We start from the raw sequence: 26,845 nt of genomic DNA, 5'->3' as shown, positions 1-26,845 counted from the left end.
CCACCATAGATATGTTAAAGTCTATAAACAGACACACTCCTCCCCAATAAACACACACACACACACACACACACACACACACACACATGCACTCAACATTATTACAGGGCCCTGTTGCTCAAACTTCAGCCATTTGAGTTTCATGTAGAATTTGAGTACCACCTAAATTTTTATTCACTCAAAAGTGGAATTTAAGTTATCTCTTTTTTTTAAATCAGACACACCCTAAGCAATCATGAGCTTGATTGTGTGAGCTTTATGCATTTTTTCCTAATAAAATTTAAAATAAATCCACAGTCAATAAAATAAAACAAAATAAAGTAACATAAAATAAAATTCCTCCGAGTACCATCTAGAATTGGGTTATATACCTTCAGTGAAAAACATACTAAACTTTGGAAAATACCAGAGTAGCTTATGAAAAGAAAGATATACACACTGTTCTAGAATATAAGATTTTGTGTTAAAGGAATCTATTATCATAATATTTCCACTGCATTTATTAGGATAGAAAATCATCAACTGCTACATCCATTACCTTTCATTAGTTATAGAATCTGATTCCATACATTATTTTAAAAAGGGAACAACAGGGCCACTGGTTAATGGGTAGAGTTCTCGTTTTACATATGAATTGGCATAAGTCCCACTCTCATCATGCCAGGTGTTGATGCCAAATCTTTTGGAACCATTTAGATCTGTGAACTGAGAATGGCATTTTCTGTGGACAACTGAATAATCATCATCTTGACAAGGATAACCCTAAGGGAGGAGGGAGAAAGATAATATTAAATGACTGAAATATGTAAAAAGGAGTGATTTCCAAAAGTTGATCTTTAATGTGTTAGTTGTATTATGATGAAAAGTTAATTTTCAAACAATTGATTAATTTATTCTCTCAAATTACTAATACCTCTTGTATTTGGCTATTGCATTTATAAGTACTTCTAATTCTGAAAGAAGAATCTAGTTCATGGCTGTTTTATTTATAAAATTAAAATTACAAATTATCATATATGTAAATTTTTCTAAACCATAAATATACAGCATAAAGAACCATTTAAATTGTATGACCATCTGCAGAAAGACAAAAACAATTACAATTTAACTACCATTCAATATCTTTTTTACTAATATGTTATAATCATTCCAAAGAATAATATCGTGGGTTATATTTTTAATAGTTGCTATCAAGTCATACTTGCCAGTAAATGCCAAGCTGGAAGATTCATTCCTATGAGAAATTTACATCAGTATAACCCAGTATAATATTTAAGGTATTTATCCTTAGAGCACTTCATAAAAGCTTCTATAGTAATAAAATAAGACACTATCATTGACCATTTCCCAAAGGAAATATTGATTCTCTCAGATTACATCAAGGGTAATGGTAGACAAGAAACATAAAGCCCTTGCACTGATTATCTAATTTCTGCTTCAAATTGGTACTAATTTTAAAGCACTAGGACAATATTGAAATTAAATCACCAAAACTATAAAACAATGAAAGAACACCAAAACAGTTCTAATCTTAGATTGGCTTTATTGAAAATAAGTGAAAATTCTAACCATATAATAATCATTATAGTGTCTATTTATTTACTGAGTGCCTATTATGGGTTGAACACGGTAGTTGAGTATTTATAACTTTTAATCCACAACAGGCTCTGAAGTAAGAATTATTACTCCCATTTCACATACAAGACCATTTGCTTAAAATCTCAGGAGAGAATCTAAAGAATGCTACTGATTCAGCCAGGGCTTCAAGCTATCTGCCTGTAAGACACATTATCCCACCAGCACCCTCATGAAATTCTTAATATTTCCTTTAGGAAAAGGACCGGATTCCAGAACTATGATTAGAACTAGATCTCAACAACTCACGTGTCATTAACTGATGGATGTATAAACAAAATGTGATCTATTCACACAATGAAATATTATTTGGCAATAAAAGGAATAAAATACTGATAGTTGTATAGCATAGATGAACCTTGAAAACATTATGCGAGGTGAAAGAAACTAAGCCAAAAGACAGATTGTATGATTCCTTATATGAAATGTCCAAAATAGGCAAGTCCACAGAGACAGAAAGTAGCTTTGCCAGGGGACAGTGGGAGGGGAAGGAATGAGGAGTGACTATTAATGGGTGTGATTGGATCACGAGGCACCAAGATATGTGGCTAAACATTATTTGTGGGTTGTATCTGTGAAAGTGTTTCCAGATGAAATTAGCATTTAAACTGATGGACTCAGTAGTTTGCCTTCCCCAATGTGGGTGGGCATCATCCAATCTGTTGAGGGCCTGAATAGAAGGGAAAGGCAGAGAAAGTAAGAATTGGCCCCTTCCTGCTTGATTGCTCAAGCTGAGACATTAATCTTATCCTGCTCCTTGGTACTCCTGGTTCTCAAGCCTTCAAACTCAAAGTGAATTACGTCACTGGCTTTTCGGGGTTTTCAGCTTTGGTTTTGTTTCTGTAGAGAAACCTAACTACTACAGTGGGTATGGGGTTTCTTTTGGTGGTGATGAAAATATACTGAAATTGACTGTGGTGATGATGGTATGACCCTGGAGATACACTAAAAATCACTGAATTGTATGTTTTAAAAGGGTGAATTTTATGGCAGGTGAATTAAATCTCAGGAAAGCCATTATTTTTAAAAAGTGGTAAGTAGGGGTGTGCAAATCTGAAGTTAGGAAAACTAATTAAGAGAATGTTTGTTGCCTGTTAACACATAAAACTGAGTGCCTCCCATTATCAGAGATGTATTGGTAAACCAGCTCCCCCCACCAAAAAAAAAAACCCACACAACTGATTTGTAATATTTGACAATTTCTGTGGTGTAAATACTCCTGCCATGGTTGACTTCAAGCTACCAAGTGAAGTCAGTAGTGAACACTGAGTTGGGAAGACGTGAGCATGCTCATCTCATGCAAACTTTAAGAGGTGACACCAGCTCACCCTGAATCCACCTCTCCCATTTCGCATTGTGTAGTAGCCATGCAGTGTGAGTAGGTTAACCCCCCTCCAGGTCTAGGGGCAGAATCTAATTGGCCTAAGACAATAAGGATAATCTCACTCCACTCTCAATGACAGTGATTGGTTCAGTGTTAGGCATGTGACTTGAGTTTGTCCAAACAGCTTAAAGCCTAAGGTTTTGTTCAAGGGTTTGGGGGAAAAACATTCTTTTTTCCACTATTGGACATAAGTAAGGAAGCATCTAGCCCAGGTTGCTGTTGGCAGCCTGCCTACAATCAGTATAGCATGAAACCAACACCATAAAAGGCAGGTTTGAGGGTCAGTAAAAAGTATGATGAAATTGCTGTATCAATCCTTTCTTGAAGCCAGACTTTTCAAAAAAATATGAGCAAATAAATTACTTTTACTGTCTGATCTGGTTTCAGTTGGTTTTTGCACAACCTACTAAAAGCATCCTAATATATACGGAATAATCTGCAATATTGAAACACTGAGGTTCTGAGAGTTAAAGCAAGGAAATGGAGCAAAAACAAGGGAGCAGCTGGGCATATATAAAAAAGTAGGAGTCAAGGCAAGCAGTAAATTTGTGCCTAAGCATATACTCAGGAATTAGAAGGATGCAAACATGGAATAGGTGAATAAAGAAGGTTTTCAAAAATAAGAACAAACTATCAGGAACCGGGAGGGTATAATTATTATAAGAAAGCAGAACAAAGTATGTTTTCCAAAGTTTAATACAAAAGGCACAAAACAGCATAGAAAAAAGCAGCTTCACCAAGAAGGTCCTACCTCAAAGGACCTTTATATTGACTGCAGTTCATACCCAAGGCTAAAGTGAGATGGTGGGAGTTTTGGACAAGTGAGTAATTTGGTGTACCTCTCAAACCAAGTATACAGGGAGGGTGTAATCATTTCAAAATTATTAGTAGTTTTCCCTTTTCTGTGTGTGTAACCACCCATTTTCCCAAGGGGAGATCAAAATTTGTTTTAGAAAAAAAATGGCAACCAAAGAGCAAAGTAATATCACCTTCTAATGCAAAATAGGGTTTTTCCGAGAGACAACAGCCTTGCAATCCAGTTCACAGTCTTGAGGGTTTTAGAATATCAATGACCATACCTGGAAGACTCAGATCATAGATTTCTCCAAGCATGTAGAGAAAACATCCTTTGCCATGAAGGCTTAAACTAGAGTTGGAATGGAGAGTAGGAAGATAGGGAAGAAGTCTGGGGCATTGTACGAAGACGAAAATAAGGGATAAGTAAAGCAGGACAGCAGAAATAGTCGATGCGTTTCCCAATTTTCCCATCCGTAGACTTAAATCAGACAGAGTCTCATTGACGTAGACAGAGTCTCATTGATGTGGACAGAGGGAAGTGCACTGGATAAATGAGAATAATGGCACAAAGGTATAAGGGGTCTCCTGGCCCCCCATCTCTCATGAGAACTCGGAACAGACCACCACTCAGGCTGTTCTTTCATTTGCCTGGGGCACAGCCAAACCCAAACTGGCGGAACAGCATGGTCAGGCAGAGGGAGGCCCTGAGAATCATCAATTCTGAGCCACGTTTGTATCCTGTGGCATAAACAAGACCCTGAAGTAGTTGTAAGTCTGCAGAGGGGGTTCAACTGTTAGCTGCAGAGCTGAGCATTGGAGCTAGGTACTGAATGGGAGTCACAGAAGGCTTCTGTGGGGTCCACAGTATCTATGGAAGTGGAAATGAGGCTGAATCATCTCAAACATGCCGTCTCAAACATTTCAAACATGCCATGAGGGCTCCAAACAAGCCCAGAGAAAAAGAGTGAGAAATAGAAAAAGACTGACAGTTAACAACAGCCATAGACTATAGCCACTTATGCTGGCAAGGGAAAGAGCAACAAGCTGGACTTGAGATATCATCCCAGAGACCAGAACAGGCAGAGACCACCGCACAGAAAATGCTGCTCTTCCCCTCTGGCATCAGGATGCTAAGTTGCACCCCTCTTTCCATATACCGGGATGCCATCTCAGGGAAAGATACAGTTGCTATTGCTGCATAACTGGCCAACCCATACATAGCAGTGTAAAACAGTAGTCATTTCCAGATTCTTTGGGTCAGGAATTTGGAAAGGTACAGCAAAGCCATCTTATTGCTTCACAATGTCTGAGGCCTCAGCTGGAAAGACCTGAAAGCTGAGAGTGACTTAAGTGCTGGGGTTGGAAACATCTCTCATTCCAACTGGTAGTTGATGCTGGCTATCTGCTGGGACTTTAGCTAGGACTGTTGATGGAACAGCTGTACAACAACTCCTTGTGCCTGCATGGGGCTCCTCACAGCATGGTGACTGGGTACTGAGAATAAGGATGGCAGAAAGAGAACCAGGAGGAAGTTGCGTTGCTTTTAATCAACTACTCCGGAAATCACATAGCATCACTTCCATCATAGTCACAGTTCACCCAAATTCCAGGGGAGGTAGCATGGACTCTGCCTCTCCATGTGAAGAGTGTCAAAATCACACTGTAAGAGCATGTGCGATGCCAGCACATGTTGCAACCATTCTGGGAAAATAACAATCTGCCACAGGGAGAAAAGTAGGGTGTGTTGGGATTCCTAAGACCACCCCTAGATTCAGTGACTTGGCAGGAGGGCTCATAAAACTCAATATATAATTGTACTTGTGGCTATGATTGATTACAGCAAGTTGATTCAAAGCAAAGTCAGCAAAGGGAAAAGGCACATGGGCTAAAGTCCAGAAAAAACCAGGTGCGAAATTCTGAGACCAAGAGCCCCTCTCAGTGAGTCACACAAGATGCACTTAATTCCCCCAGCCATGTGTTGTGAAATGCTATCTACTGGGGAAGCTCATCAGAGACCCCAAGCCCTAGATTTTTCCTGGGGGCTGATCACATAGGCACCCTCTGCCTAACACATACCAAAATTCCAGACTCGCAGAAGGAGAACAGGTGTTCAACATAAACCACATTGTTTGTGCAAACAGTTTAGACACAGTGAGCTACTCCTACTCAGGAATTCTTATCTCTAGATGCCAACCAAAGGCCAACCTTGTAAGCAGGACTTTTAGCAGATAACAGTCTCAAATCTGCTTTTCTACACATAGGGGATGGGAGAGGATCTCTGAGAAAGTGAGAGTTTTTTCAAGGAAGGTAAAATATCTCCTATAGGAACTATTTAAATTATGGAATCAGACTAAGCTTTAAGAGTTAGTGTTTTCCCACTGGTTATGGGCTCGGGAAGAGGGCCAGTTATCAGTTAGACATACTTCCTCTGCATATGTGAGTTGCAGATAGTCGTTATAGTTTCAACACCCTAACATAATATTTAAATGTTTATTCAACATTTATTTAGTGGAGGTGGGAAGAAGTATTTAGAAACTGTGTATAGAAAGAGATTTGTGAATTATCACACATTATTGGCTGATCCACTATTCTGGGGCCACACAGACCCTGAGTTCTGACAAAGTTCACTTAAGATAGGACAATCACTGCAAGCTTTTTCTGAGTCCTCCAGATAGATGAGGGTAACTGAAAGCATTTGTCTGAAGTGTGGAATGCGTGGGTATCAGAGCACAACAGCTTAAGAGGAGCTGGACTAGAGGAGACATTTCACAGAAAGAATTTAGAGGACTTACCAGCCTAACTGTGGATAAAGAACCAAAGATGTTCCATAGCTTCAAACCCAGATGTCTGAGAGAGTTCTAACACTGCTAAAAAGAATAAAAAAGACATGGAGATGGAGAGGACTTGTTTAAGGAGGGAAATGATGAGTCACTTCTCAGACATTTTTAATTAGAGATGACATCAGTACAAAATGTAAAGGCAGTGTTGTGGGACAGATGGCCTGGAGAGAAGTCAGTGCCCTGTGCACAGCAGTGATCATTGGCTGGGGAAACAGCTATAAAGAACATTACTGGGATCATGGATTGTATTTGAATATGGACTGTGGCTTAAATAATTATACTGTATCAATTTTCCCCTAGGTTGAAAACTTTACCATAGCTATGTGTCTTTGTTATTAAGAAATACACATTGAACTGTTCAGAGGTAAAGGGGAACAAAGTCTCCAGCCTATTCTCAAATGGTAAATAATTTCTGACTCTAGGTAAAGATTATATGGGAGCTCCTCTTGCTAGTCTTGTAACTTTCCTATAAGTTTGAAATTATATAAAAATAAGTTACCCCCCAAAAGTGATGGTTATAGAGCCATGGGAGTGGATGAATTCTCTGAGATTATGTACAATGAGAGGAGCAGGGTTCTAGGACCCAAATCTTTGGGACATTCATGGCTGGGTTCATAAAGAAGCCATGAAAGACAGAGAAGAAAAGGTATGGAGAGAGTGTTGCAATGTCATAAATTCTGAGGAAAGGGAGGGCAAAGAATGCTGTGGTAACCAACAACTGCTCACTTCCAAAGAAGCATCATAGAGGTCAAGACCTGACAAAACACAACCAACAGTAAGAAGCAATCTCTTTTCATCTTTGAGTGTGCTGTTTCAGAGAAGGGTTGAGGACGTTGAATGAAACATCCTGATAGAAGACGGAAGAAAGTGTCAGAGAAAAGAATGCTGAGGGCAAACAGGTCCTGTAGAAACAGGAACCACTAAAGACCCAGCAAGACAATCACTGTAGGGAAAATCTGCGTTAAGGTTAATAAAGCTTTCTTCTTCCTTTTCTTCTCTTTCTCTCCCTTCTTCTTTTTAACAGATCATAGAAAGACAGGTTAGGATATTACAGAAGGGTCCTCTTGAGTCCCCAGTCGACCTTCCCTCATTGTGAAAGACAAATAGAACACAGTTTTACCACTTATATCAGTAAAATGTATCAGTGTATCTTTAAGTGATGGGTATCCAATTCTTAGATTCCTATCCCCTTCCCACCCTCATTCCCATAGCCTCTAAGCATCAATATCTCCCAAACCTTTTTTTTTTAGAATAAGATGACATTGCTGTTTCTTAGACAACCATATACCCAGTCCTTACCCATTTTTTCCCAGTCTTCCAAGGGGTTGTTCTGTGGTTACACTTATTCTTATTTGATTTCATCCTTTTTCTTTAGGACCTTTTATTTTTCATAGTTTTATTTTTCAAGGTCATTTTCAGTTTTAGGCCTGCCTTCTGGAACATCAGTAACTCTGCCTAATTTAATATTACAAGATAATTTGAAAGCACAGTCTCAATTCCTTCATCTAGATAGCTCATCCATAAAACTACATAATGGGTTATGTTTCCTGGCCAAATCAGTCACTGCAAACTAACCTTGTGTCCACCATTACAGATAGCTATTAGCCACCTGGCATTCATACAGCAAAGATCATTCTTCCCTAGCATGCCTGTAAGTATCCTCATTTGGTATACTCCATTTACTCTTAAAAAGGTATTGAGGCAACAAGCTTATTTATTTGAATGTCACATTGGATGGAATGAAAATAGATATTAAAGTAGATTGCTGTGATGTTTTGTTTGATTATTTTCAGTATACATTATGTATAAAATTCTTCCCCACTTATGTGCACTTGAATGAAGACCCACCTTCCCCTAGTAAGGTTGTGTCCTAAGCACACATGCAGAGTGATGTGGGAAGAAAAGAACAATTCCCCTACAGCCAAAATTACTTTACTAACCCTGGGGATCACATGGGATAGGCATCTTAGACAGATCCCTTCGTTCATTTCCCTTCACTACTTTTAAAATGATTTCATTCCTATGGGATATTTTTTCTCCCAGTGATTGAATTACAGATAAGAGTAATTGGCAAATGCAGCTATAAAGAACATGTAATTAGTTGGATATATTACTGTTACCTATTTAAGAAACCGTTACTATCTCTTTTTATTTGATAAAATTTTGCAAAGAAGAAGCATTTGTAAGCAACACAGGTATTCAACTAAAGAAAAATAGTTATGGGAAATGCAAGGAAGTGTAGGCTGTGAATATAAGTATAAACATCTATATCATTAATGAGTCTGGTCATCACAAAGAAAAATATGGAGATCTATATGAACAATCACATCACAAAATAAGCTGATTTTTTTTTTAAACATACATATTTTTACATGTATGTAAATGAAAACCCAAAGAAGTGGTTTAGTGGGTCTCCGAGGAACCCTGGTTCTTTTTTTTATATATAAATTTATTTATTTTATTTATTTTTTTATTTTGGGCTGCATTGGGTCTTCATAGCGGTGTGCGGGCTTCTCATTGCAGTGGCTTCTCTTATTGCAGAGCACGGCGTGTGGGCTTCAGTAGTTGTGGCATGCGGGCTCAGTCGTTGTGGCACGCGGGCTCTAGGGCGCAGACTCAGTAGTTGTGGCGCACGGGCTTAGTTGTTCCATGGCGTGTGGGATCTGCCCTGGCCAGGGCTCGAACCCGTGTCCCCTGCATTGGCAGGCGGATTCTTAACCACTGCGCCACCAGGGAAGCCCCTAAGCTGACTTTTAAAGACAAATATCATTCAAACTTTAGTAATGGCCAGCATCAAAAACTAAGCAATACACTATTAAACCTTAGTTATTGACAAGTTTTTCTTTCTTATGCACAAATTTTGATTGTTCCTATCATTTTAATATAAAAAATAAACATCATCTTTCTTATTCCTCAGTCTACATTCTATGAGGACACTTGCCACTGTTTTATATTTATAGTGGTGTGGTTAGATATAAATTTGAGGCCCAGGGTTCTTGATTTTCAATTCTTTTTTTTTCTTCTTTACAAAAGTCAAATATGCTCACTGTAGAAATTTAAAGATAATCAAAAGGAGGAAAATAAAATTTCCCAGAATCCCAAGTTCCCTGAAGTAGAACTGAGCTTTTATGACTTGACCCAGAAACAAAAGGAGGTCATGGTTACTTAACTTCAGAAAGCAATATAAGATGAAGGTATACTATCAGAGGAAACAGGGTTCTTTCCACTAAAAGGACACAATGCTAAAAAATACTTGGGGATCTGAGTTTCCTGAGAATCAAAACCCAAAATTTCTCAGCTGTCGGTGATACATGAGGTGAGCAGGAGTTAAAATATTTATTTTTTAACTTTCAAGTAGACTTGAATTAAATGTCTGCCAAGGTACTTATTCAAAAAGATTACTTGGTCACAAATAAATAACTATTAGGATGAGAAAGGATCAATGAGAATCAAATCAAATCAAATCATAGAATTTGAGAGCCGGAGAACTCATAAAGATCTTTCTGTCTATATCAGTGAGAGTTCTCCAGAGAATCAGAACCAACAGGAGACAGATAGAAAGAGAGAAAGAGAGCATAGAGAGATATGATAGACTATCTACCTATCTTATCTATCTATCTATCTTATCTATGTATCTATCTATCTCTGGGGAAGCCCTGTGGAGCTATATGAGTAGCTGCCAGCAGATCCTAAGGTTGAAGATGGGGCCTAGGAAATGCGGTCCCTTAGTGCTGGCAGAATGCCATGAGACTCGGATTCAGAATTGTTTTCCTATAAACTACAAAATCATGCCTATATGTATACATATAAGGTCAGCACACATATGTGCAACACACATTGAATTTAGGTGGAGGAATTTAGGTGGAGGCATGAATTTAGGTGGAGGAAGGCCACCATCTCCTTCTGAACCCAAGTAATAGAGGGCTGTTTCTCTGGTTAACTAGCAGCAGCATTTTGGAACACCTTGACATTCATCAAAGAATACTAGGTACAATCAGGTGACCCCCTTCCCTCTTCTCCAGTTCCACTCCCCCACCAGCACCTCTTTTGCAGAAGAATCTAAAACTCTAATTTCATTTCAGTCAATAGCACATAATAAGATAAACAAGCATAATCAGCAAAGGGCCATGATTCTTTTGTTAATAGATAGTGATTCAGAACCTTAACAGGACAAAAAAGAGAAAATTAAATAGTAGATATATTAAGATGCAGTACAAAGCAAAGTAGTACTAAAATAAAAGTCATGAAGACACATCATTAACTCTGAAACATTACCTAATTAAAGTTCAGCCTTAATTTTCTGAATAAAAGTTTGGCAAAACCACACTTTAATCTAGACTATAAGGCTTACACATGATTATTCCCTGTGGCCAGAATTACATCGCACAACTTTTTGTGCTATTATGTTTTTAAAACAGAACAACAAAAACAACAAAAGAACAAGAAAAAAAGAAAAAGACTGTCTATACTGGAATGAAATTATGGAAGATCATGGGGACACAGAACGGAGCAAAGATACAAACAGAGGGCCTTAAAAAGAAGTGGGAATGAAAGCTAATTTAGTTGACAGGTGATACTTCCTATAGAACCACCAACCTGTTCTAGATTCACTTTCTGACCCAGCTGTTGGTGGTTTTCAGAAAGTCACTCTTTTCCTTATCTTCTTTTTAAAGCCACTGTTAGACATCCCTTCCTAGGAAGCAGGAAACTAAAGACAATTCTAGCCTTTGGGGAGTCTCTTTCATATGACTGAGCCTAATAGAACAATAAAAGGCTTTTGATGATGCTCACCTGACTCCTAGCCAAGGTGTAACTTGGTCTGGGATGATACTCAAAGTATTTATAAATTAGCACACACCAGGCAGTCAGATTAGGCAAGTTCTAGATGCCCCTGGTCAGGCAGGTGTTAAACTACCATAAGGTCCAGGCTGGGCCCATTCAGCCATGAGGCACAGAAAGCCCAGTGCCTATGGCCCATAGTATTTTAAAGGGCCCACAAAAATGTTTTCATTTTTTGTAAATCAGAATTTTCAAAATGAATATAACAATAATGTGAATGTACTTGGTGCCACTAAATTGTACACTAAAAAAGGGTTAAAATGGTAAATTTTATATTATGTATATTTTACCATAATAAAAAATGCAAATGCCATTTTGAAAAACCAACTCTATTAAGTGATAGAAACTCATACTGAAGCTAGGAAATGATGTCAGTAATTTAATATCCATAAACATCTTAGGGCAGTAAACAATGGCAGCTATTATGCAGAAAATTTTGCTTAAAATAGGGTACAAAAGTCCAAAAGTACTTCTCAGAAAAAAATGAGTATTGTATGATTTAGTTTTGTGTAATAACACTCCTTAGTATATTGGTAATAATTTCAGGAAGCTTAACAATAACATGGTCACATAACATGGCCATAAAATACCATAATATAGTCACAAATAGTCATAAATAGGCAAGAAGACAAAACAGTATAAAAGTATAAAAGGAAAAAGGATAGGTAATCTTTACAAAATGCCAACGAGAGATACAGCCTAAGAAATATATCTCTTTAATAAGCCTTTAAATCCAAAAAAAATGAATATAATCCAACCTGGATTATATTTGTCTTTATAGCAATGCAGTTGTAAAATATATTAATTTTTTTTCCTTTCAATGGAAGAAACTCAAGGCCACAGCAAATTTCCAAATAGCACAGAAATATCAATATTTTAACAATGCTATATCTGTACTAGGGCATAGAACCCCAGTGATAGGATAGGCCAATCCTACCACTCTTGGTAATATTTTAAACAGATACAGCCTCTTTTTTTTACCTACTATGAAACACTGCTTGGATTCCTTGTAATCAATTTGGAATGCATGCCAGCTTTAAAACATAATTCTATTAAAAACTTCCTCAGCTTTTTATCTCTGAAACAACTAGGATATGCAGCACTTTTTGGTTTAAAGCTACTTATATACCTGGAAAGATAATTCAATAGGCAGCTGTATTTAGGAAAACAAAATGGTACTTCACACAAAATGATCAATCAGATGTACTCAAATGGCAGCTGCAGGGCTGGGAGGAGCCATGTACCTCCAAAGTGCTCCCACTGAGGGACTGGTCACTTGAGTCAACCTTTGGCCCTACCTTTCTATCCTGCTATATTGTAGGTTGACTTCCAACACGCATATTTAGAATCTAGCCAACACTCTGGCTTATCATTTTTTCACCTTCTCAAGTCAATGGCTTGGATTCCATTATAGAAACTCATTCCCATGACCACATCTTGGGATCTGTCATTCCCCAGAATTGTTCTACATCTGAAGTATCAAAAAATTCCAGTACATTCCCTTTGCTCACTACTTCTAATTCTTCTAGCTCTCTCACTCCTTCACTACTGTCGTGCTTGTTCTTTTTTTAATCCCCTGGGCCCTTCAACTTTCTGAGTTTGCTAGTCTGTGCCTGAACTAATTATTTTCCTTACTAATCCTGAGTGTGTTCAGTTGACTCTCCACCATTACCCTCAGCTCACTTGTCCTTTGTCTCAAAGGCTCACATACCCTACAAATAGCCAGCTTTAGATCAATCTTCTGATGTAACTTCTCTGCAACTTTTCCTTTATTTTGGTTCTTTGGGAGAACGATAGGGTAGCTTTTAAGAGAAGGTATCTTTCATTGAAATTGGGTGAGTCATAATAAGTACAGTGAGTCCCCTACATACGAACCTTCAAGTTGCAAACTTTCAAAGATACGAACGTGTGTTTGCATGTCCATTCATGTAAATTAGTTCACGTGCCTGGTGTACATTGTCACGTGTGTGCATCCTCTACAAGTGGTTGTGCCTTTGTGTGCTTTACTGTCCAGCACTGTTGCTGTGCAACACGAGGAGCTTACTAATGAAGACCTGATGAAATTGGAGGCCCAGAGAAAGGACGAAGAGAGACAAGAGGAAGAAGTAACTGAAGAACTGAAGAGATTCGCGACACAGGAAGTGCAAGGGGATTTTCTTTATTCGAGGAGGCACTGTTAGGTTTTGAGGCACAGGACCCGAACGTAGAATAGTACATGAAGGTTCCAGCAGCCATTCAGAATGCAATCCAGTGCTACCGTGTCATCTATGATTAGAAAAAAAGAGCTACTACCCAGACATCACTGGATCGTTTTTTCAAGAGGGTAGATAGAATTGAATCCAGCAAGGAACCAGAACCTGTGCCTCAATGTCAGGCATGAGTGAAACTGCAGCTTGCCCTCTGTCACCTATTGCTGACTATCCTCCAGCTCTACCATCTCCCACCTCCACTCCCTCCTCCATTCAGTAACTCTTCTTGCCTGTTCACTTGATACCAGCCCCTGTATGCCAGCTGTTGTACTGTACTACTGTACTTTTCAAGGTACTGTACTGTAAGATTTTAAATGTTTTCTTTATTTTTTGCATTTGTTTGTTTTTTATGCATTATTTGTGTGAAAAGTATTAAAAAGTATTATAAACCTATTACAGTACAGTACTATATAGCCAATTACGTTAGTTGGGTACCTAGGCTAACTTTGTTGGAGTCAACAAATTGGACTATGAACATGCTCTTGGAACAGAACTTGTTTGTATGTAGGTGACTTACTGTACCCAGCTTTAAGAGGTGAAGTTCTGAAGAAGTAGCTTGCAATTCTCTTTCATTTCTCTCCTTGGAAATGATTTCATAGCTTCCTAATATTCTGTATTTATTCATTCATGTCTAGAGCTATGGGGAGATAATTTGCATTCTCTTAAGACTTCTTATGATGCTATCCCACTTTATGCAATTATGAATTAAGCAAATGTAAGAGACCATAATATAAAAATTTATAAAGTCTCAATTCATGCACAAAATTTAAAATAATACAAATCAAAATATTTTGAGATTTCTTCAGGAATTGCATAATTGCAAAGGTGGTAGCCTGAGTGAATGGTGAGCTGGGTTTATGCTAAGGCCACATGGTAAAGTCTCTAGCAAGTAAAAAATATTCTCCTTATTTTGTCAGTATTTTATGAATCATACATTTGTTTATGTGCACAGTAACTTCTAAGTCAGAGTTCAGTCACTATTCTGCTGTTACTTAACCATTCATTGTCATTACAATTTAAAAGATTTTTTGTATTCTATAACAATGCAATGCAAGCATTCATTAAATGGGGTGCTAAAAACAGTGCCTCAAAATCAATTCCTTTGATAAAGAACTTAGAAGTGAATGAACAAAACTCTAAATAAAGCCAAACAACTGCCAGCGCATGCTGCATGCTGTGCTGTTAATGTGGAAATAAGCAACATGAGAAATACTAGAAATAATGCTGAAAAAATTAAAAGCACAAATATATAACACAATAGCTAAAGATTCATGCACCCTGAGAATACATTGCACATTCTTTATATTTATGCTCTTGGGGAAACTAGTCCTTTGAATTTTGTGAGTTTTTAATTACATGTCTTACAACTTCCCTTTGTTTGGAGATGGAGCCAAATCCCATGTATATAAGGAAATGAGCCTGAATTGCATTTTTACATAATATATTTGTTTCCTTGTGGTTTTTCTGATTATAAATCACCATGCTTACTACATTGGAAAATGCTGAAAGTATAAAGATGAAGAAAATCACTTAGAATTTCACCATTCACTAGTCAACTTTACTAGCATTTTGACAGTTTCTTCAGGCTTTTTTCCTCTATACTTTTACATAGTTTGGATAAAATACACATACAATTTTGTATCTTAATGTTTTTCTTGACCTTAAATAAGAAGATTTATCAAGACAGTAAGAACTATCCATGGACTTTCTAAAGGCTATAAAATATCTCATCATGTGATTATAACCTATTTAATTAGTACTGTCAGAGAGGAAAAAAACTTTCCCTTACACTTCTAAGTTCTTCTGACTGGTCTAAGAATTAAACTGACATGAGACAGATTAACAGGAGGAAGTCTAACTTATTTTCATACATACAGGAACCCCACATACATGAGAAGGTCAGAGTCCCTATGTACATGAGAGGTTCAAAGACAGAAAGGTAAAATAAGGTATACATGTCATCCTGAGCTAAGAATGGGATAGGGGCCTGGAGCTTCCAAGAAAAGGAGGGTTCACAAGACAATAAGAAAAGCAGATGTTTGGCAATTAGACATTTGCCCTACCATACAGATGGGGCTACTTAGCTAAAATTTATCTCTGTAATAACTTTTTTTTTTTCTGGGAAAAATTCCCAGTTTAAATTCTTCTAGGTAGTTAAGGGAGGAACAGTAGGTTATCTTGAACACACAGGGTCTCAATGTCTTTAACTCAAAAAAAATCCTCATGCAGGCGTGACAAATTTTGGGGAGGCTCATTCTGAATCCCTAGAGCACTACATCTAATACTAAAATATTAGGTAATTTCCAAGTTTTGCTGTAATAAATAATTCAGTGATGAGTATCTTTGGATATAAATTTTATCCCTGGTATGAATTATTTTTCTTTGGGGAAATCCTTAGGAGAATTATTAGATCAAATAGTATCTCAATTCATATCGCCAAATTCCTTCCAAAAAGAATAAAATAATTTACAATATTCCTGGCAATAGAAAAAAGTACCCATCTCACTCCACCTTTACTCAACTATTATTATTTTTAAAAATATTGCCAATTTTATTAGCAAAAAAATTTATTGCTTTAATTCACATATTCTATTATTCGTAGATTGGGATTTTCCCTGTATTTATCAGCTAGTTAATAATAATAATTTCCTACTTTGTGAATTGTCTTCATATGACCTTTGCTCATTTCCCTAGGGTTTTAACATTTTTTCTGCCAATAGGTCTGAGTTCTTTATGTATTAAGCATATTAATCCATAAGCCATCATATTTGCTTTTCTTATGGCTTGAATGCTATTTTTTAATGAGAAAAAATAAATAAGATTAAACACAACGAAAGTAGTATCATGAATAGTTTACTTCCCTAAATTGGTTATGTCACTGTTTCAAAAAACTTTTGATTATTCTCATCTGTTTATACTTTCAAATAATTTTCAGAATCTTAGAGTTCTGACAGAAAACAAAATCCTTTGGAATTTTTAATGTAATTATATTAAATTTATAAATTTAACTTACAATTTAGTTTTCCAGTCCCCTCAAATGGTAGTTAGTGCCTTGTATTTGAGATTTCTGTCTCAGTTACCTTTGGTGTATATTTATTAAAAAAAACAAAACAAAAAGAACCTTAATGCCTTCAAATAACAATTTATTATTATCTTCTTGGAATCTCTCATGGTTTGCAGCCAGATGGCAGCTGGAGCTGCAGTCCAGGCTTACTAGGGTGGATGTCCAAGATGGCTTTGTCACTCATAAGTCAAGCTCATCAGTGTTCCTTCTCATGGCCTCTCCCTCCAGCAGAGTAGCCTAGATTTCTTACATGGTGGCTCAGGGCTCCAAGAGTTGGAAGCAGTCTTATTAAAGATAGCCTAGATTTGGCATAGGATTACTTTTGCCACGTTCTATTGATCAAATCTGTCACGTGATAGCCTAAATTCAAAAGGTGGAGGAACATTTACCTCTTGCTGGGGAAGCGGCCTGTCCACCATCTTTGGAGATGAACTACCACATATTCTTTATTGACTTTTATTTGATCTAGAATTTTCTTCATAAAAGTATTTAAAATTTGTGTTGTTATAGTAATTTGTATGTTTTTTCTTTTATAGCCTACTAAGCAGTTATTGCTAATATGAAGGAAAGATATTGTCTTTGATACATTTATTTTGTATTCAATCACCTTACTAAATGGTCTTATTCATTCTAGTTACTTATTTTAACATCTTGGTTCTCCTGAGAAGATAATCATACTATCTGAAAATAAAGATTGTTTTTCTCCTCTTTTTCAATAGTTAAGTCTCTTATCTATTGCACCAGTTAAGACTTCCTAAAAAAGACTAATAGGAAGCAGCCTTGTTTTGCTTTTGTATAATTGTTGTATAATTTTTAAGTACAAGTATATTGAAGTTGTAAGCTGGACATATTTTTCCAACATACTTATTTCCCGAAGCTAAATTAAACCACTTATTTTCATATGCTAATACAATACAAATGAATAGAAAGGTAGGTTCTTATTCCAGATAAATTGAATTTAGGGAGGGGGACAATAAAATAAGATGAGGAAGAAAGTAACTAATATATTTTGGACACTGCAATATTTTCTCCCTGAAATCTATAAACTTATTCCCAAAATAAATCATAACCATAAAATATTCCATTAACTCCCACAAATAGCTAATATCTCTAAATAAATATAAAACATCATAAATCTCAGCAATTTGTCCTTTCTTCTCAAGCATGACTATTTACACTAGATGTAAAGAATCATATTAAGTACATAAATATTTAGAATATGGCTTTTCAGCCCTCTTATACTCACAAGTGGCTGATATTCATACGGTGGAGCATATTCTTCAGCATATGTTGTCAATGCACACCTAAGAAGGGTAAGTCAATATTTAAGAAAAGAATGACTCCAAAAGAAAAATATTTAAAAAATTTAGTAACATATGTTTTACACAAAATAAAAACATTTCAAGGAAGATTGGCCCTAGTAAAAATTTTAAAATTCCCAGGCCTCATTTATAGTGTTAACTAACACCAGCAAGGTGCCTTTCTTCAATTACTTCCAATTCAGCACCACCTACTATTCTTCAGTACTAATGATATGCTACCAACTCCAAGTCCCTAAGCTCAGGTGCATTCCAGACAAAGGGTTCTCTTTTCCACTCACTTTCTGCTTCTCAAACCTTTTTGACCCTATGCCCCGTGTTCTCTGCTAGATGACAACTGAAAAATAATAGAAGACAACCAGGTGGACTGAGATTACATAGCTTCCCCAACCTCCATCCCATGAAACACACAGAACGGGTGAATGAAATACATCCTCCTCCCCCAAGTCTACAAACAAAGCCAAGGGAAACCATGCAGTGCTAGAAATGAAGAGGATATTCATTAGAATGGGAGGCCATAAGCTGATGTCCCAAGACTCAAAGCTGGAGTTTGAACTGCCTATCAAGGGCAGGAGACATGGCCTTGGGTTCACAGAAGGCACAGAGCTAAACTGCTACTTACAGCCAGGAGTCTGTAAAGGCTGTATCTCATATCAAAGAGACCAAAGAAACTCCAGCCATCAGACCAGAAACTTGCAAGAAAGTTTCTCTCTGTTCAGCATTCAGAATGGGGGAAAAAATTATTCTCCTATGAGAAATTACAGTCCTGCTTCTGTTCCTGGCAATATTATGGGATTAGATGGTCAAAGAAACTCCTCTGAGAATTGCACTCCTAAAAATATCAGGTACAATGAAATTTAAACATTTTAACGCATGGCTGACCTGGTGGGAAAGCAGAGAACTCAACAAGTAAAAGAATTCAAAAATAATTAGGAAGTCAACTAGGAATGCTTATTGGCTACAGGTGCTAATATTTACCTGCTGGTAACCACCAATTGCTGCTGGTCTTTCAAGGTGTGATTTCCAGAGGGGCAACATTAGCATTATCCGGGGACTTGTGAGAAACGCAAATACTTGGAGGCTACCCCAGATCTATTGAATTAGAAACTCTGGGGGTGGGCCCAGCAATCAATGTTTTAACAAGCATTCTAGTTGATTCTAAAAGTCTGAGTATTGGCAATTAAAAGAACAAAAATTAGAAGTGTAACTTTCAAACCAGTAAATAGGATATTATTTTTAAATAACAATCTAAGAGAAAGCAGGAAAGGAGAAAAAAAGAGAAAAATCTTTTCTGCTCAGAAGAACAAATTAAAATCATAAAAAATTAAATATCTTGGCAATCACAATGAAAGTAAAGGGACTAAACCCATCAGTGAAAGTATTTTCTCAAACTTAAATTGAACATCAAGTTGTATTATATAGCTCAACTCTATGCTTTTTTTTTTTTTTTGCTTTTCAAGTATAGTTGATTTACAATATATTAGTTTCATGTACAGCATAGTGATTCAGTATTTTTTCTTTAAGTTTTTTTTTTTAAATTATTTATTTATTTATTTATTTATTTATTTATGGCTGTGTTGGGTCTTCGTTTCTGTGTGAGGGCTTTCTCTAGTTGCGGCGAGCAGGGGCCACTCTTCATCGCGGTGCGTGGGCCTCTCACTATCGCGGCCTCTCTTGTTGCGGAGCACAGGCTCCAGACGTGCAGGCTCAGTAGTTGTGGCTCACGGGCCTAGTTGCTCCGCGGCATGTGGGATCTTCCCAGACCAGGGCACGAACCCGTGTCCCCTGCATTGGCAGGCAGACTCTCAACCACTGCGCCACCAGGGAAGCCCGTGATTCAGTATTTTTATAGATTATACTTTATTAACAGTTATTACAGGGGGAGAGTTTCAAGATGGTGGAGGAGTAAGACACGGAGATCACCTTCCTCCCCACAAATACATCAAAAATACATCTACATGTGGAACAGCTCCTACAGAACACCTACTGAATGCTGGCAGAATACCTCAGACTTCCCAAAAGGCAAGAAACTCGCCATGTACCTGGGTAGGGCAAAAGAAAAAAGAAAAAACAGAGACAAAAGAATAGGATGGGACCTGTACCACTGGGAGGGAGCTGTGAAGGAGGAAAAGCTTCCACACACTAGGAAGCCCCTTCACTGGCAGAGACGGGGGTGGCGGGAGGGAAGCTGCAGAGCCATGGAGGAGAGCACAGCAATAGGGATGCAGAGGGCAAAACAGAGAGATGCCCGCACAGAGGATTGGTGCTGACCAGCACTCACCAGCCTGAGAGGCTTGTCTGCTCACCCACCGGGGCGGGTGGGGGCTGGGAGCTGAGGCTCGGGCTTCGGAGGTCGGATCCCAGGGAAAGGAGTGGGGTTGGCTGCGTGAACACAGCCTGAAGGGGGTTAGTGCGCCACAGCTAGCCGGGAGGGAGTCCAGGAAAAAGTCTGGAGCTGCCGAAGAGGCAAGAGACCATTGTTACGGGGTGTGCGAGGAGAGGGGATTCAGAGCATCGCCTAAATGAGCTCCAGAGGCAAGCGCAAGCCGCAGCTATCAGCGCGGACACCAGAGACGGGCATGAGACACTAAGGCTGCTGCTGCAGCCACCAAGAAGCCTGTGCGCAAGCACAGGTCACTATCCACATCTCCCCTCCCGGGAACCTGTGCAGCCCGACACTGCCAGTGTCCCATGATCCAGAGACAGCTACCCTGGGAAAACACACGGCATGCCTCAGACTGTTGCAATGTCACGCTGGCCTCTGCCGCTGCAGGCTCGCCCCACATTCCGTACCCCTCCCTCCCCGTGGTCTGAGTGAGCCAGAGCCCCCTAATCAGCTGCTCCTTTAACTCCGTCCTGTCTGGGCAGGGAACAGATGCCCTCAGGCGACCTACACGCAGAGGCTGGGCCAAATCCAAAGCTGAACCCCAGGAGCTGTACGAACAAAGAAGAGAAAGGGAAATTTCTCCCAGCAGCCTCAGAGGCAGCGGATTAAATCTGCACAATCAACTTGATGTACCCTGCATCTGTAGAATACCTGAATAGACAATGAATCATCCCAAATTGAGGAGGTGGACTTTGGGAGCAACTGTAGACTTGGGGTTTGCTTTATGCATCTAATTTGTTTCTGGTTTTATGTTTATCTTAGTTTAGTATTTAGAGCTTACTATCATTGGTAGATTTGTTTATTGATTTGGTTGTTTTCTTCCTTTTTTTTTTATATACATATATATTTTTCCTTTTTCTCCTTTTGTGAGTGTGTATGTATATGCTTTTTTGTGTGATTTTGTCTGTATAGCTTTGCTTTTACCATTTGTCCTAGGTTCTGTCTGTCCGTTTTTTTGTTTGTTTGTTTGTTTTTTAGTATAGTTTTAATGCTTGTTATCTCTGGTGGATTTGTTTTTTGGTTTGGTTGCTCTCTCTTTCTTGCTTTTTTTTAATTTTTAATTTTTCAATTTTTAATAATTTCTTTTATTTTTTAATTTAATAACTTTATTTTATTTTATTTTTTCTTTCTTTTTTTCCCTCCCTTTTCTTCTGAGCCATGTGGCTGATGGGGTCTTGGTGCTCTGGCCGAGTGTCAGGCCTGAGCCTCTGAGATGGGAGAGCCGAGTTCAGGACATTGATACACCAGAGACCTCCCAGCCCTGCATAATATCAAACAGCGAAAGCTCTCTCAGAGATCTCCATCTCAAAGCTGAGACCCAGCTCCACTCAACGACCAGCAAGCTACAGTGCTGGACACCCTATGACAAACAACTAGCAAGACAGGAACACAACACCACCAATTAGCAGAGAAGCTGCCTAAAATCATAAGTTCACACACACCCCAAAACACACCACCACATGTGGTCCTGCCCACCAGAAAGACAAGATTCAGCCTCATCCACCAGAACACAGGCAACAGTCCCCTCCACCAGGTAGCCTACAAAACCCACTGAAGCAACCTTACCCACTGGGGGTAGAAACCAAAAACAATGGGAACTATGAACCTACAGCCTGCAGAAAGGAGACCCCAAACAATAAGTTAAGCAAAATGAGAAGACAGAGAACTACACAGCAGATGAAGGAGCAAGGTAAAAACCCACCAGACCAAACAACTGAAGAGAAAATAGGCAGTCCACCTGAAAAAGAATTCAGAGTAATGATAGTAAAGATGATCCAAAATCTTGGAAATAGAATGGAGAAAATACAAGAAACGTTTAACAAGGACCTAGAAGAACTAAAGAGGAAACAAACAATGATGAAAAACACAATAAATGAAATTTAAAATTCTCTAAAAGGAATCAATAGCAGAATAACTGAGGCAGAAGAACGGGTAAGTGACCTGGAAGATAAAATAGTGGAAATAACTACTGCAGAGCAGAATAAAGAAAAAAGAATGAAAACAATTGAGGACAGTCTCAGAGACCTCTGGGACAACATTAAACACACCAACATTCAAATTATAGGGGTCCCAGAAGAAGAGGAGAAAAAGAAAGGGTCTCAGAAAATATTTTAAGAGATTATAGTTGAAAACTTCCCTAATATGGGACAGGAAATAGTCAATCAAGTCCAGGAAGCACAGAGTCCCATACAGGATAAATCGAAGGAGAAACATGCCAAGACACATATTAAACAAACTATCAAAAATTAAATACAAACAAAAAATATTAAAAGCAGCAAGGGAAAAACAACAAATAACATACAACGGAATCCCCAGAAGGTTAACAGCTGATCATTCAGCAGAAACTTTGCAAGCCAGAAGGGAGTGGCAGGACATATTTAAAGTGATGAAAGAGAAAAACCTACAACCAAGATCACTCTACCCAGCAAGGATCTCATTCAGATTTGACGGAGAAATTAAAAGCTTTAGAGACAAGCAAAAGCTAAGAGAATTCAGCACCACCAAACCAGCTTTACAACAAATGCTGAAGGAACTTGTCTAGGCAGGAAACACAAGAGAAGGAAAAGACCTACAATAACAAACCCAAAACAGTTTAAAAAATGGTAATAGGAACACACATATCGATAACTACCTTAAATGTAAATGGATTTAGTGCTCCGACCAAAAGACATAGACTGGACTAACAGATACAAAAACAAAATCCGTATATATGCTGCCTACAAGAGACCCATTTCAGACCTAGGGACACATACAGACTGAAAGTGAGGGGATGGAAAAAGATATTCCATGAAAATGGAAATCAAAAGAAAGCTGGAGTAGCAATTCTCATACGAGACAAAATAGACTTTAAAATAAAGACTATTACAAGAGATAAAGAAGGACACTACATAATGATCAAGGGATCAATCCAAGAAGAAGATATAACAATTGTAAATATTTAAGTACCCAACATAGGAGCACCTCAATACTTAAGGCAAATGCTAACAGCCATAAAAGGGGAAATCGACAGTAACACAATCATAATAGGAGACTTTAACACCCCACTTTCACCAATGGACAGATCATCCAAAATGAAAATAAATAAGGAAACACAAGCTTTAAATGATACATTAAGCAAGATGGACTTAATTGATATTTACAAGACATTCCATCCAAAAACAACAGAATACACATTCTTCTCAAGTGCTCATGGAACATTCTCCAGGATACATCATATCTTGGGTCACAAATCAAGCCTTGGTAAATTTAAGAAAATTGAAATCGTATCAAGTGTCTTTTCGAACCACAACGCTATGAGACTAGATATCAATTACAGGAAAAAAATACTGTAAAAAATACAAACACATGGAGGCTAAACAATACGCTAATAAATAACCAAGAGATCGCTGAAGAAATCAAAGAGGAAATCAAAAAATACCTAGAAACATATGACAATGAAAACACAACAGCCCAAAACCTATGGGATGCAGCAAAAGCAGTTCTAAGAGGGAAGTTTATAGCAATACAATCCTACCTCAAGAAACAAGAAACATCTCAAATAAACAACCTAACCTTACACCTAAAGCAATTAGAGAAAGAAGAACAAAACCCCCCCAAAGTTAGCAGAAGGAAAGAAATCATAAAGATCAGATCAGAAATAAATGAAAAGGAAATGAAGGAAACAATAGCAAAGATCAATAAAACTAAAAGCTAGTACTTTGAGAAGATAAACAAAATTGATAAACCACTAGCCAGACTCATCAAGAAAAAAAGGGAGAAGACGCAAATCAATAGATTTAGAAATGAAAAAGGAGAAGTAACAACTGACACTGCAGAAATACAAAGGATCATGAGAGATTACTACAAGCAACTCTATGCCAATAAAATGCACAACCTGGAAAAATGGACAAATGCTTAGAAAAGCACAACCTCCAGAGACTGAACCAGGAAGAAACAGAAAATATGAACAGACCTATCAGAAGCACTGAAATTGAAACTGTGATTGAAAACAATAGCCCAGGACCAGATGGATTCACTGGTTAATTCTATCAAACATTTAGAGAAGAGCTAACACCTATCCTTCTCAAACTCTTCCAAAATATAGTAGAGGGAGGAACACTCCCAAACTCATTCTACGAGGCCACCATTTCCCTGATACCAAAACCAAAGATGTCACAAAAAAAGAAAACTACAGACCAATATCACTGATGAACATAGATGCAAAAAACCTCAACAAAACACTAGCAAACAGAATCCAACAGCACATTAAAAGGATCATACACCATGATCAAGTGGGGTTTATCCCAGGAATGCAAGGATTCTTCAATATATGCAAATCAATCAATGTGATACACCATATTAACAAATTGAAGGAGAAAAACCATATGATCATCTCAATAGATGCAGAAAAAGCTTTTGCCAAAGTTCAAAACACATTTATGTTAAAAACTCTCCAGAAAGCAGGCATAGAGGGAACTTACCTCAACATAATAGAGGCCATATATGACAAACCCACAGCTCACATCATTCTCAATGGTGAAAAACTGAAACCATTTCCACTAAGATCAGGAACAAGACAAGGTTGCCCACTCTCACCACTATTATTCAACATAGTTTTGGAAGTTTTAGCCACAGCAATCAGAGAAGAAAAAGAAATAAAAGGAATCCAAATTGGAACAGAAGAATTAAAGCTGTCACTGTTTGCAGATGATATGAAACTATACATAAAGAATCCTAAAGATGCCACCAGAAAACTACTAGAGCTAATCAATGAATTTGGTAAAGCAGCAGGACACAAAATTAATGCACAGAAATCTCTTGCATTCCTATACACTAATGATGAAAAATCTGAAAGAGAAATTAAGGAAACACTCTCATTTACCATTGCAACAAAAAGAATAAAATACCTAGGAATAAACCTACCTAAGGAGACAAAAGACCTGTATGCAGAAAACTGTAAGACACTGATGAAAGAAATTAAAGACAATACAAACATATGGAGAGATATACCATGTTCTTGGATTGGAAGAATCAACATTGTGAAAATGACTATACTACCCAAAGCAATCTACACGTTCCATGCAATCCCTATCAAACTACCAATGGCATTTTTCACAGAGCTAGAACAAAAAATTTCTCAATTTGTATGGAAAGACAAAAGATCCTGAATAGCCAAAGCAATCTTGAGAAAGAAAATTGGAGCTGGAGGAATCAGTCTCCTGGACTTCAGACTATACTACAAAGCTACAGTAATCAAGACAGTATGGTACTGGCACAAAAACAGAAATATAGATCAATGGAACAGTATAGAAAGCCCAGAGATAAACCCATGCACATATGGTCACCTTATCTTTGATAAAGGAGGCAAGAATATACAATGGAGAAAAGACAGCCTCTTCAATAAGTGGTGCTGAGAAAACTGGACAGCCACATATAAAAGAATGAAATTAGAACACTCCCTAACACCATACACAAAAATAAACTCAAAATGGATTAAAGACCTAAATGTAAGTCCAGACACTACAAAACTCTTAGAGGAAAACATAGGCAGAACACTCTATGACATAAATCACAGCAAGATCCTTTTTGACCCACCTCCTAGGGAAATGGAAATAAAAACATTTATTAAAAATAAACAAATGGGCCCTAATGAAACTTAAAAGCTTTTGCACAGCAAAGGAAACCATAAACAAGTCGAAAAGACAACCCTCAGAATGGGAGAAAATATTTGCAAACGAAGCAACTGACAAAGGATTAATCTCCAAAATTTACCAGCAGCTCATGCAGATCAATATCAAAAAAACAAACAACCTAATCCAACAATGGACTGAAGACCTAAATAGACATTTCTCCAAAGAAGATACACAGATTGCCAACAAACACATGAAGGAATGCTCAACATCACTAATCATTAGAAAAATGCAAATCAAAACTACAATGAGGTATCACCTCACACCAGTCAGAATGGCCATCATCAAAAAATCTACAAACCATAAATGCTGGAGAGGGTGTGGAGAAAAGGGAACGCTCTTGCACTGTTGGTGGGGATGTAAATTGATACAGCCACTATGGAGAACAGTATGGAGGTTCCTTAAAAACTAAAAATGGAACTACCATACGATCCAGCAATCCCACTACTGGGCATATACCCTGGGAAAACCATAATTCAAAAAGACCCATGACCCCAATGTTCATTGCAGCACTGTTTACAATAGCCAGGTCATGGAAGCAACCTAAATGCCCATCGACTGACGAATGGATAAAGAAGATGTGGTACATACATACAATGGAATATTACTCACCATTAAAAGGAACGAAATTGGGTAATTTGTTGAGACGTGGATGGATCTAG

At 37.8% G+C, this 26,845-nt stretch overlaps 1 protein-coding gene across 1 annotated transcript in view; it reads right to left on the bottom strand.

The window, feature by feature from the left end:
* Positions 1–484: 484 nt before the first annotated feature.
* Positions 485–26,845, bottom strand: part of CFAP95 (cilia and flagella associated protein 95) — an 84,008-nt gene continuing 57,647 nt past the window's right edge. The window contains exons 5-6 of the mRNA XM_007182246.2: positions 18,056–18,113; positions 485–762 (exon numbers count right to left, since the gene is read on the bottom strand). Of these exons, the coding sequence (XP_007182308.1) occupies positions 571–762; positions 18,056–18,113 (250 nt within the window). The 3' untranslated portion in view covers positions 485–570. The remainder of the gene's footprint in view (positions 763–18,055; positions 18,114–26,845) is intronic.

Source organism: Balaenoptera acutorostrata, chromosome 6, assembly GCF_949987535.1.
Source record: "Balaenoptera acutorostrata chromosome 6, mBalAcu1.1, whole genome shotgun sequence".
Classification (NCBI taxonomy): Eukaryota; Metazoa; Chordata; class Mammalia; order Artiodactyla; family Balaenopteridae; genus Balaenoptera; species Balaenoptera acutorostrata.
The sequence above is the reverse complement of the archived record's forward strand: the minus strand, read 5'-3'. Positions and strand labels throughout refer to the sequence as shown.